At 45.4% G+C, this 12,589-nt stretch overlaps 1 protein-coding gene across 1 annotated transcript in view; it reads right to left on the bottom strand.

Moving 5' to 3' along the window:
• Nucleotides 1-382: 382 nt before the first annotated feature.
• LOC137795056 (sphingosine kinase 1-like) overlaps nucleotides 383-12,589 on the bottom strand; it is a 30,095-nt gene continuing 17,888 nt past the window's right edge. The window contains exons 3-5 of the mRNA XM_068592287.1: nucleotides 7,277-7,371; nucleotides 6,521-6,636; nucleotides 383-3,057 (exon numbers count right to left, since the gene is read on the bottom strand). Of these exons, the coding sequence (XP_068448388.1) occupies nucleotides 2,187-3,057; nucleotides 6,521-6,636; nucleotides 7,277-7,371 (1,082 nt within the window). The 3' untranslated portion in view covers nucleotides 383-2,186. The remainder of the gene's footprint in view (nucleotides 3,058-6,520; nucleotides 6,637-7,276; nucleotides 7,372-12,589) is intronic.

Here is a 12,589-nt window from a genome sequence, read left to right as displayed (position 1 = left end):
TGTGCAAAAACATGTATAGAAGAATATCTCTACAATAAATACATATTTTGGTCTTTCTCAAGTCAATTCTTTACAGTGTCAAACGCAGACGTGCCGATTAAAACAAACAAGACATTTGTATTAGTGTTTAAAATGACAAGTCAGTAAAACGGTTTATGTTCACGCTACTGTGTGTGTGTGTGTGTGTGTGTGTGTGTGTGTGTGGTTGTGTGTGTGCGTGTGAGAATATTAAACACGTAGTTCTCTCGGCGTCAGGACAGTTTGCTAATGTTCCTAAAATGATTTCTTGCGGCGAGCAGGAGGAACACGGCGCTCTGTCCGGACCACAACTCCTCCCACCTCATGCAGCATTTACCAAGTCGATAAACACCCCCTCCCTCTCCTCATCTCTCTCCTCCTCTTCCTCCTCCTCCTCCTCCCTCCGCTCACTAATGTCCTCCTTCATCCAGCTTGAACCCCTCCAAAGCCTTGCGTTTAACTCAGAGTTCATTTCACATCCACTCAGACGAGGAAAGGCTGATTTCTTTGTGTCCACAGATTTTTGGTCAAATGGATGAAGCGTACTCCCGAAGAGATTCGGATCACAATTAAAAATCGGACTCGGCTGCTCGGGTAGGCCGAAGCCTCAGCCATCATTTCCTGTGTTTAACTTAAAGCTCAATGTGAGGACACCGAGGTGATGAGGATTAGTGAGTTCCCCCTGAGGGGCTGTGTGTGTTTGTGTGTTTGTGTGCGTCTGAACAGCAGCTGGGGCCAGAGACACTGGAGCCTGACTCCAGCACTTAAAGCAGCGGCTGTAGCAGAGCGCTGCAGGAGGCCCTGAACACATCCACCCTGCCGCCATCAGTCTGTGAGGATCACGTCGTTGCAGCAGGGATTTCTGTACTTCTGTGATTTACTCACATTCCCCCGAAGTTGTTGTTTAGTTCAATTAGAGTCAGAGTCAGTTCAGCTCTATTACAAGTATAGAAACCCAGACCCTACTGGGATCTAGTCATGCAGATCGTTTGGCTTTTATTTGAACAGGTTCAATGTCTGTGAGGTTTCTGCATTGATAGCAACGAGGTGCTCAATGGTACTTAGTTCAGTGTAAAAACTAATCCAGAATCTCTTTCCTGACTAAATGTCCTGGTAACTTTGGATAATGCTCAGATCTCACGGTGAAAACTCCTTTAATATTGTTTATATTGAAGAAATATAAAGAGAGGTAAACTGACAGTGACGTCTGTTGACTTTGAGCAGGACAATCATAACTCCGTTTGCCCTTATTGATGTTGTAAAACATCTCAAAAGATGTTTCGAAACCTGTTCAAATAAAAAGCAATTTCTAGGAATTGTTGAAAAAAAGTTGCAATTGGGAAACCTCACATGTTCTGGGAGGAAGAGAAGAAGAACTGGAAGAGAAATGAGACATTATTCAAGACAATGTCAGTGAACCAATGACTTCATGAAGGATGGAAGTATCGCTCCCGCATCCCCACCTCCTCACGATTAATGCATCACACACACACACACACACACACACACACACACACAAACACACACACAAACACACACTCTCTGCAAAGTACTGCAAAGGAGCCATGGAGGCATAAACCCCACTCGGCCGTAATTCATGTTGATGAACGGTTAAAGAGGCTAAAGTTGGGGATGGATTTACTTCTTAACATTCCTCATGAGATGAGGAAACGCGTGTGTGTGTGTGTGTGTGTGTGTGTGTGTGTGTGTGTGTGTTTGTGTTTTATCCTAGGAGTGAGGTCAACATGTCTGCAAAAAGTCCCAAAGTGTTCAATATTTCATAAACAGAGACGTGAAACTCGTCCAAACTTTTTTTCCAAACCTCAGTGCATTTTATGAAAATTGTATCCTGTTTGCTGGTCATTTTCACTTTGTTCCTGCAGTTTCTTTTTTTTCATAAACGCCCTTTAAAAGGCTGTGAAAAGAAGCCGTGAAAGAAGTATTGAAGTATTAATTACAATTGTCTTGTCAGTATTCCTCAGAAGGCCTCACTATTTATTTAATATTGAACACTATGGGTCTCCATAAATAGAACTTGTTTGTCTTAATATTGCATGATTTCCAACTGAAACATGGCTCGTCTGAGTACGGATGAGAAGCTTTGAGTTGCGGTTAACAGTGGATGAGTCGTACATTCAGCGCGTTGCTCCCGTAGAGGACCAGTTCTCTCATCCGCTGATTAACCTCGCCAGGCCTCTGTGCACCTCTGCCTGCACCGGCCCATAATCCACCACTTCTCCGTCTACTGTTATTATCCCTTTGGGTGAATGTGGCTCCAGCCTGAGTGCCCGCACCTTAGCGTGCACCAGATGTTGACAGTTAGTAGCCAGATGTGCCCCCTTCTCCATCGCCAGGAAGAGCTTCAGCAGCGCCGCGCGCGATATCCCCGCTCTGACGTAGAAAAGGTGGATGATGCCGTCGTCCGAGGTGGCGCCGGGCGCCGCCAGCAGGTCCTCCGCCAGGTGGGACTGGTACATGGCCAGCATGAGGACAAAGTCTTCCTCCGTCACCACCACCCAGTCGCTGGGCAGCGGCTGGCCCAGAGGGGGCAGCAGCGAGTCGGGCGGGCCGCCGAGGGCTTTGGAGGCGCTTCGACAGGGCGAGCTCTCCGTCCTCCTCAGCTTGTGGGAGTTGTTGGAGTGGCAGGAGTTGTGGAAGGTGTTCTGGCAGGGAGAGTCCACGGACGGAGCCACGGGGGAATCCTGGCCGTTACAATGCGGCGCCGTGTGGTTCCCTGAACCCTCGTCCTCGCTGTCGTCGTCCTCGCCGACGGGCAGGTAGGCCAGCTTGCCCTTGTAGACGCGGAGAGACGCCAGCCTCACCAGCGTGCCGACGGTGAACCGGGCGGCTCCGACGTGCCGGTACTTCTCGCTTTCGACGTCCACGTCGGCCACGAAGCCCCAGGCCACCGACAGGAAGGAGAAGAGGCGAGGGCCGGAGGAGAGCTGGATGGAGACCAGGTCCATGTGGGCCACGAGCCCTCGGCACAGCAGGAAACCACAGCTGATCAGGAGCTCCTCGGTGGACACCAGCGAGGCTCTGCAGGAAGCGAGGACGGGAGAGAAGAGTTAGTTAAGAAGCTATGCTTATGAATTACATGGGAAAGGCGTCTGAAAAGTGTCTCGCATCAGAAGATTTTGGCAACCAGGACTAAAATGCAATAACGTATCTTTTATTCTCTTGCACGTGTCCCCGCTGTTCCTACACAAAGAGAACCAAATGCTGCAGCTCACGAATAATAGCGGCACTTTCCTCAAACAATGGATTGACGGAGCCTTTCTGCCCTCGAGCAGTCCACGATTAAGAATCTATCTTCAGAAATGAGATGCAGACACCAAAAATACAAGCAGGAAAGTGCACTTAATGTTTTTGGGTTAGGAAGTGGGTCGAGGCTCCTGCGTGTCTCGGGGAGCGAGCTGCGTTACACAATAGTGAGGTAACTGACCTTATTGTGTGATCGTAAAAAACAGAGAGGGTAGAAGAGGAGGATGGAGGCCCATGGACCTATGACGGGAGGAGGGGGGAGGAAGGGTTTTTTGTGGGGGCGGGGGGGGGAGGAGGGACTCAACGACAAATGTTGGAGGTTGGACAGAATCAGCTTATGGGCCTTCAGACATGACAAGCCAGTCAGACAACAAAGACAACCCCATCTGGGAGAACGGAGACAGAGGTGGAAGGTCATGACAACAGCCCGAACACACACACACACAAACGCACGCACGCACGCACACACACACACACACACACACACACACACACACACACAAACCGATTTGCCTGCTGTTACCACCCACAGCCAATTACAGTGATGACTGGATGTCTCAGTGGAGTTCACTGTGGCCCTGCAGATATCTCCATATTCATCATCCTGAATGTATTCACCAGTCCGGCTATCCAAACAGTCTCATCTATATTTCCCACAGCTCTGGTTCTTTCGAATCTTTCAAATCGTTGGGAAAAAAAAGGTCAAAGAATATACCAGGATTTACAACCTGCCCGCTGCATCTGGGAGTCAGTTGACCTGATGGAGGCGTTTAGTGAGTTAAGGGATCACTGAAGTGTGATGATGACAAGTTACTGGTACATATTAAACCGGTAGTTTCCCAACCGGCTTTGTTTTGTGACCTCAGTGTCTGTTTAGGACTCCAGACCAGTTCCTCCAAAGAGTTATTTCATCTCGTATCTTCTCAGATTATACACCAACACAAATCTGTGAATCCTACATTTCTTCTTTTTCTTTACTTCCCCATTAATCCTCTCACGACCCCTCAGATGTATCTTGTGATCCTTTCAGGGGTCAGTGGCTCCGTCTGAACCAGCTCGAAATAAAGTAGTATACCGTTTAAAACTACCTACAACTAAAAATGGTAATACGGTTTTATTAGTAATGCAGTCACGAGGGCCATTTCTCAGCTGAATGACTCATTTTTAACTTTCGACACCGCTTCAACCATGAAGTTCCATTAGACTTGTTTTAGCTACCGAAGGTGTAACTTATAAAATGGCAACTGGGTTTCAATAAGCGCCTCCGTTGAATTCAAAGCTGTTTATGCAGTATCCGTGAGCTACCAGAGGAGGGAGACTCTCACGCACAGCGCAGCGCTCAGACGAAGCTCCAGCTCCTGCTCATTATGTTTGTGTACACACATTAAAGTCTCGCTCAGCGAACCTGTTCACAGCATTGCATAATACTAAATAACGTTCTAGCTGCCACTCATTTGATCCACGCAGCCTCAGTGAACCCTACATTCAGCCGGGAATAATACCAAACCCACTCTGGCCAGGGCCGCTGCAGGACGGCGTGCTGCAGGCGGGGAGGTGTTCTGGATGTGAGAGGAGAGTGAACAATGCAGAGTCTGGTCCCTTCCTCCCATTGTTGCTGCCGCTCTGGCTGCAAGACCATTGTTTGATGAGAAGCTGATTGGCAGATGCAAGTGATGAATGAATGTGGCTCTTCGGTGAAGACAGAACCATCAGTGTATGCGGTTTTCATTCATTTAATTTCATTGTGGCTTTCATTTGAATTCCTGATTTTTAGTTTGGAATCCCACCGAGAAACAAAAAAAGTAGGATAAACTGCAGCACAGAGGCTGACGTAAAGGTTGCCACCCGGCAAACCCCAAATAAAACAAATACACTGAGATACAAAGGGACAGATTAGAAAATAAATAAAATAGTAAAAGGGCAAGATAAAGCCCAATGTGACCTACTAACAGTAGCAGCAGCTTAAAAAGAAAGTGCCTCAAAGCATTTTGTGAGGTTTTTTTAAGTTCCCCCACGTGACACCAGGTGAATTCAGAGAAGAAAGGTCAGAGTGCTGGAAACACAGACCAAGAACAGCAAAGTGATTTAATATTCTATGACACAGTCGTGGCACAGAACATGTCCTGGAGCAAAGTAGAGGAGATAGAGGGACATTAAACGGGTTAAAAACTTGTATCCTCGCTGTTTTGTTTTTTTTGACTCGCCGTTTTGGAAATATTTCATGGACAGATTGGATGACCGCTCATGACTTTGGTTCATCCCTGACATTTCCTTGTTCAAGTCAACATTTCAATGTTTCCGGTACTTTGATTTACGACTAACGACAAAACTAACGACATTCACGCGGTCGAAGCTACGCCGTGTTTCGCGCTAACTTCATGTAGCTAGGAGCTTGCAGACGGAGGAGAGCTGACGCAACTTCATACAAGTGTTTGATACTTCTGCTCACTGAAGAGTGAACGTCTGCTCATACTCGGTAACAATGAACGAGGGATTTCCGACGAGGCTGAAGTTCCTCCACCTCTGAATCTGATCTGTTGCCAGTCTTGTTCATCGGCTCGCTCCTCCTCTTTCCCGTCCTTCAACTTCTCCTTCCTGTTCCGTGTCCCGGCTGAATGAACCTCAAACAATCACTCAAATTAGCAAATGATGAATAATTGATAGATGAGATGAGTGCATCTTACACTGAAAAGGCCCCATAAGGTTGGTCCATACAGCTCAGTGAAACAAAGGATAAAAAACCTCATGCTTTTCATGGTTACATCTTCACACAGTCGTAATTGTGTCTGGAGCTTTGACACTACAGCACGAACACTGAGGAGCACCTTCTGCACTACTGTATAGCTCCCCACTCACTACTTTCATTGATGTTCGCGTTGGTTTCATGTGTTTGGTCCACAAGTCGCTGTGCTTGAGAGGGAATGAAACCAACACCCATTCCATAATCTGGTTTAAACTGGATTAACATGCTGTGGATTCATACTATACTTGCGCATGCAAATGAGTCAGCACTGCGCCTGCCATGATGTGGCCCAAATATGCTACCTCACTGGTTGGACTGGTTTCTGTGGAGCTCCGAGTTGTGGGTTAGTCACGACAATATGCCGATTTTCCCGAAGCTTCCGCACTTTTAATGCTCGTGTCTACAGCCGAGAGCTGCACCTACTCATTATTTTCTTGATTAGCTGATTAATCATTTAGTTCATTGTTTTAGTTCAGGATTCTTCATGTGGCTCACCCAGAGTAGTGGTGCACGGATGCGGCCAAAGCGTTGCCGGACCCACCAGGTAGGATACCCAGCGGGGTCCGGACGGCCTCGTCCCAGTCTGGTCTCTCCAGCAGACCATTGATCACCTGACAAACGCAGGAGACACAGCTTTGATCAGGCGGACAGAAAGAAAGAGATACTGAGGAGTTGCTGCTTTCCAGCACAAAGAGCTGTGTGTCAAAACTCAACGCTTTGATGACAACTATTAAAAACATTACGTTTTTGTATTTTAGACTTTATTTATGCAAAGTCCATGTACCAGTGCTTGAGTTTTTACACAAGCTCTTCTTTTCCTTCTTCAAAAGAAGCAGTAGAAGCTTACTCAAGTATACAAGCACTTGAGCATAGAGCCGGTGTTGAACTAGTATTAAAACATTAAAATGATCTCCAGCCCAGTTTGGTCTATAAATAAAATTGGGAAAAGTTCCCGTCACAATTTCAAAATCCCCAAACAGACTTTCTTCAGGCTTTAAGTATTTAATATTTTCACTCCATGTATATTTCACACTTGTACACAAACACACGCAAGCAACGTGTGCTTTAGCTGGAGCGCTAAATGACCCTAACACGTTATTTATTGAACATTTCTATTGAAAACGGCACTGAAAGCATTTTATAATTGATTGTTATCATCGTAATACACACCAGTAGGTCTAAAATGATTGCAGCAGTGTTTCAATAATGTCAATATGAATATAGTGAAGGTGTGCACAAGTCTCTCTTCACCTCAAACAGAAGGCCATCTCCAGACATGATGACCAAAGCGTCCCACTGTGACAGGTCGGCCTCCTTCACCAGCTCTCGGGCGTGGTTCTGCCGCTCTGCAAAACATAAACACACACATAAACACACACACACACACACACACACACACTAACGTAAAGTGTTTTTTCATACAGGCTCTGCTTTTCTATACAAGAAAGTAGAAGAGAACTTTGTCCTGTCTGCTTCCTCGCTCTTTGATTGGTCAAAGGTCAAGGTCAACTCTGGCGAGTCAGACATTTCCCCAGGTGTTTGCTATCAGCGGCTCAAGTTGCACATGACAATAATATGTACGTCTTATTTAAATAGCATTAACCAACGAACCAAGAACTTCCTAGTGCTTGTTCTTCCCTTTGCTTGCATAAGCACAATGTAATTACAGCTTTTTATGGCTGCATTTTATGAAAAGACTTCACACATATTTACAAAGAATTAATGAGATGAAAGGTTAGGATTTCGAGTCGCCGTCCTAATTGCCAAATCAAGTATCACCGTGGGAGTGAAAGCTGATATACGGTCTTAAATGAAGCGGCTAGCACGCCGCCAATTAGATTGGAACAACTAAATTACCCAGAAGCACTCTGTCAAATGAACCTGGGGCTCGATGATCTGATGAAGCTGACAGGACGTCCTCTTTAAGTGGACGGTAATCAGTGTGCACAAGACCATAAAACCAGACCTGAAGGTTATTAAAAATACAAAAGAGTGAAAGTAAGTGTGGGATTTTGGCAGATAATTTCTTCAACATTATTTCTCTTTTGACTCAACATTATGACTCACTATCCGAGAGTCATTTACAATGCTTCACTTCACGGGTCTGTAATTTACTAGACGTTTCCTGGACAAAGTTAAATATAGAGACAGTCTTTAATTAGTTCACATTCAATTATTGAATCCCAATTAATTGCTTGTAAATCCTAAAGGTCTTCCACTCAGTGGACAACTGGCCAGCTAAACACACAAAACAAACAGCATGCAATGCAATAAATGATCCAGTATTGTATGAACTATGAAGGAATCTTCACTTGAGTTTCAAGGAAATGCATTTAAATCAGAAATGATCAGAAAATAACGAGCCTGTACGATAATGTGTCACTGTAGAGAAACCTTCTTCAGGATGTCAGTTTGTGTTTATCTATTGACGGTGGAGGCGCTTTGATGATGATGATGATCTTCTTCTAAAGGCTACACAGCCACTGATACACCCTTCCACCGTCTATGTGAGGTTCTGGTATTTAAACTTCTGTCTGTTTTCCTGTGTGGAGGGATGCATCTGTCCGTCTCGGTCTCCCTGCCCTCCGTCTGCAGGTGAAAGGGCAGAAGCAGCGCTGCGAGGTGTGAACAAAGTCAGTGGAGCGCAGCGGACAGTCACCACTTCAGTCACAGCTCTCTCCTCTCAGCAACACTCAAAGACCCCCCCCCCCCCCACACACACACACACACACACACACACACACACACACACTCCGCTGTCTCTCAACTCTTTCACATTGCTGTTCTTCATTTCCACCCACTTTTAAAAAAGTGCCTTCATTCGATGGAATATTTATGTTATTCTTTATCATATGCAGACGCATCATGCAGACGCATCATACTTAAGGTGCGTTTTAGTTGTTGTACAAAAACATAAAAACAAACACAGGAGAGCATTTGATGTGTTTCTTTAAAGACTATACAGAGCTGTCACCACAGCCTCGACAATAATGACAAAACGTTCCTCATAAAGGAATTGATTATCGTCGGTCAGCTGCTGAAAGTCGAAAATATTATCAGTTCCCCGAATATAAAGTTGTTTATTTCAGCAAAGACAACTCAGCAGAAGGTCTTCTTGCTGTAATGACAGCAGAAAACAGCTGCGGAGTTGTTTTTCATGCAGTGTGTATGCCTTTCATTTTCTCAATGGCAACACGGTGCTGGAATCACGATCTGTATGTAGCCAAGTTGAACAGATATTCCTGCTGTGGATATTTCTGATGAGACTGAGCTGGAACATGCGGTTTGTTAAAGGTTGAGTAAAAACTTTTAGACGGGCAGGTTCCTGATGGACAGCCAAACTATCACAATGGAGGAAGACAGCAGGGCTCCTCATCAGTCCAGCTAAAGCAACAGCTGATAATGCAAACCTACAGACAGACAGACAGACAGACAGACAGATGTACAGAAGAGCTGCCCTCAGGAAGCTCTTACAGCTACAGTGAGCTATGATCAATACATAGTGCAGTATTGGCTATATTGGTTTACAAATAATCAACAGGAAGAATCACTGTAACCTGCAGGGGGAAACCCCACCGCAGTCAATTATAATATAATATTTCATCACTTTTTATTTATATGAAGAATTTAAAAGGCCCACAAATGAACTACCTTGTTCTTCCCTTTAATGCTGCCATTGTGTTAATGTCTTTACCTAAAAGTAGAACAGAAAACCTATCCCATCACACACACAAACACACACACACACACACACACACACACACACACACACACACACACACACACGCACACACACACGCACACACACACACACACACACACACACACAAACACACACTCTTCTGGAGAGGGATCTGATTTCTCGGCTTCTTTTCTCTTCCCCTCTATTCTCCTAAACTCTGCAGAATGAAGGAATCAATTCCTCCTTATCAGTCCAGTCACATCCCATGTCCTTATCTATGCAGAGGCAGGAAACTAAAAGGGATTGAAGGGCCCAAAGTTGAAGAGCGGTGACACTGCAGTGTGGTGGGAGGAGAGCTGAGAGCCGTTTGAGAATGCAGCTCCCCTCATCAGACAGATTGGTAATGGCAAAGTGACGCAGTGAGAAGAAACACCTCTCAGGGAGGCCGATAAGTCACGCAGTGATGCTTTTTTTATGGTTATGGTGCAGAGGTAAGAGGAGGAGAGGAGTGCGCGAGAGTCTCTCTCTGTGGGTAGTGACTAACTCATTACAGTCATGCAGATCTCTGCTGGCCTCTGGTCACAGCCTGGACAGGCACGTTTTTAGAAGGATACAACGATGAGTAAGCTCCTGTGGGGACAAACATACATATCTGAGCATTTATATATTTGGAGGAATGAATATTACCACAAGGGACCATCATCTTTGACCAAAACTGTGACATTTTCTGATTTCTTTAGTTATCACTTGAGGAGCTTAGTCACTAAATTGACAATGTTCATATTGCCATCTTGTGTTGGACAGTTTAAAACTAAAAATTGCCAGCTAATTTCATAAGTTATTGCAACAGTTTAATGTATTAATGATTTTTGTTTTGAGACATTCACAGAGCAAACATTGAATGAATAAATCGCATCGTGAGCTGCAGCCCTCATCTCTTAGTCTGGAGTCAAACTACAAAGTGATCGCTCCACTACCAGCATGGGAGGAAGCAGTGACCAAGTCAGGAGAGTCCAGGCGTGTCTGCAACGACCAAAACATGCTGTGATGTTTTAATGACAACAACCCACGATTGTCTGACCCCCCTCAGCTGTTTGTGTAGTTCCTTTAGCAGTTGGCCAAACGCACCGTCCAAAACAATACATGTGAGCAAACGGTTTTCCCCGGAGACAGTCTATGGCTTTTCCCCACCGTGTCTCTGGGGGCAGAGTAGCAGCTGGGGGTCAACTCACCCACCGGGGGCCAGTCACGCAGAGGGAGTATAGGAAGGCAATACAAAGCAGGCACTTATAGGTGTTTTTGGAAAAGTGTGAGTCACTGCAACCACGAGAAGTCTTGGAGCATGCAGCTATAATTGACCACCCGAAATATGAAGCAGTTTGCTGCAGCAGAATGCCAGATTAGCAACGGACTGACTCAAAGACAGTCACAGATGCATGCACACTCACGAGCGGTCACATTATTTCCTGGCGGAGATCATAACTATTCTATGGTGTGCATGAGTATATTGTTTGATCTTGCAATGACAGATTTTTTTAAATTTTTTTTTACGAACGATTACTTATTTACAAATTCAGTAGGATGAGCTGAGACTCGCTGCAAAGCTCCGTAAAGCCGAGCTGAGCGGCAGATTCAGGTGATCCATTTCCCTCGTTGTCCGGGTATGGTAATAGGAAGCTTTGTCCTCAGGCTGACCTCGTATCATCCCACTAAAGTTCTGCAGCTCCAGATGAGTCCCCTCCCTGCTGTCACACACACATCCTAACTGCGGCTTCCTCCAAATCGCGCTGTCTAATAACTGCCGTGCTAAATGACAGCAGGTGGTGACGGTTTAGAAAACATTGCCGCTTCGACGTGGGGGTTGTTACAAAAAGAATCAGTGTAAACACCATGACAAGGTCGGTCGGCTGCCAGGAGGTGCCTGAGGGAGTAGAGACACAGAGAAGCGCACACATTTGTACATGCAGAGGACACACACATATTCTATCTACCGTGTCGCTCTCGCTTACTAACTCACACACACAAATACAAACACACACACACACACACACACCAGGGAGTGCTTCAGGTGCAAATTTTTAAATGACTTTTTGTGTGTGAGACTTTCTCTGTTGGGCCCCAGTTTTCCCCTGACAAGACCTTGTTTGTTGCCAGCGTGTCACCATCGCTACCTGCAGTCGAGTCCTGCGGCCAAAATGTCTCTGAGAATTTACGTCATGCAGGTGAACGTCAGATGCCATTAAATAGACTTAGCCTGGCCGTATACGCCATGTTTGCACAGTCAAAACTCTCTAACAGCTGGTCTTGAACTGCCACAGCGAACACAAGACCAGTCGCACTTGTGTACATGTTTCCACTTCCTCATTCCCCCAACTCACAAAAACAGTCTTCTTAAGTTCAGTGAAACAGCTCCTTCTTAAATCTACATGTATTCATATATATATTTTATGAATGCATCCACAAACCATCACCACAGAAAGGTCTACTTTCACCCCACTGTTCTTAAACATGTGATCAAGGTTATATTTTCCCCCCGGTGGGAAGTGGGACAGGCAGTAATAGAAACACACCTCATCCCAGATCCAGAGAGACTTGAATGGGTTGAACTGAAGGCTGCAGGCGCTGAGAGACATTTCCTCAGCCACGCCTGAACCATGATCAGCAAACAAGAGTAGATGGGAAATATTTTGTGGTCTGCCAGAGGAGGGAAAAAAAGTACCAAAATTGAGCGACACTCAAGATAAAGTTCAACTTTAGAAAGTGTATTTACACTACGCAGCAATTATATGAAGTGGTAACAACCACATTAGACAAGTATAATCCTGGAAATGATTGCTTTTGACTCACAGAGTCATGGTGGAGAGACTTGTGTACAGTAGACT

The sequence above is a fragment of the Clinocottus analis genome, unplaced genomic scaffold, assembly GCF_023055335.1.
Source record: "Clinocottus analis isolate CAN_PGR_092001 unplaced genomic scaffold, fCliAna1.0.p SCAF_27, whole genome shotgun sequence".
NCBI classification, from domain to species: Eukaryota; Metazoa; Chordata; class Actinopteri; order Perciformes; family Cottidae; genus Clinocottus; species Clinocottus analis.
This window is presented reverse-complemented; position numbering and strand designations above follow the sequence as displayed.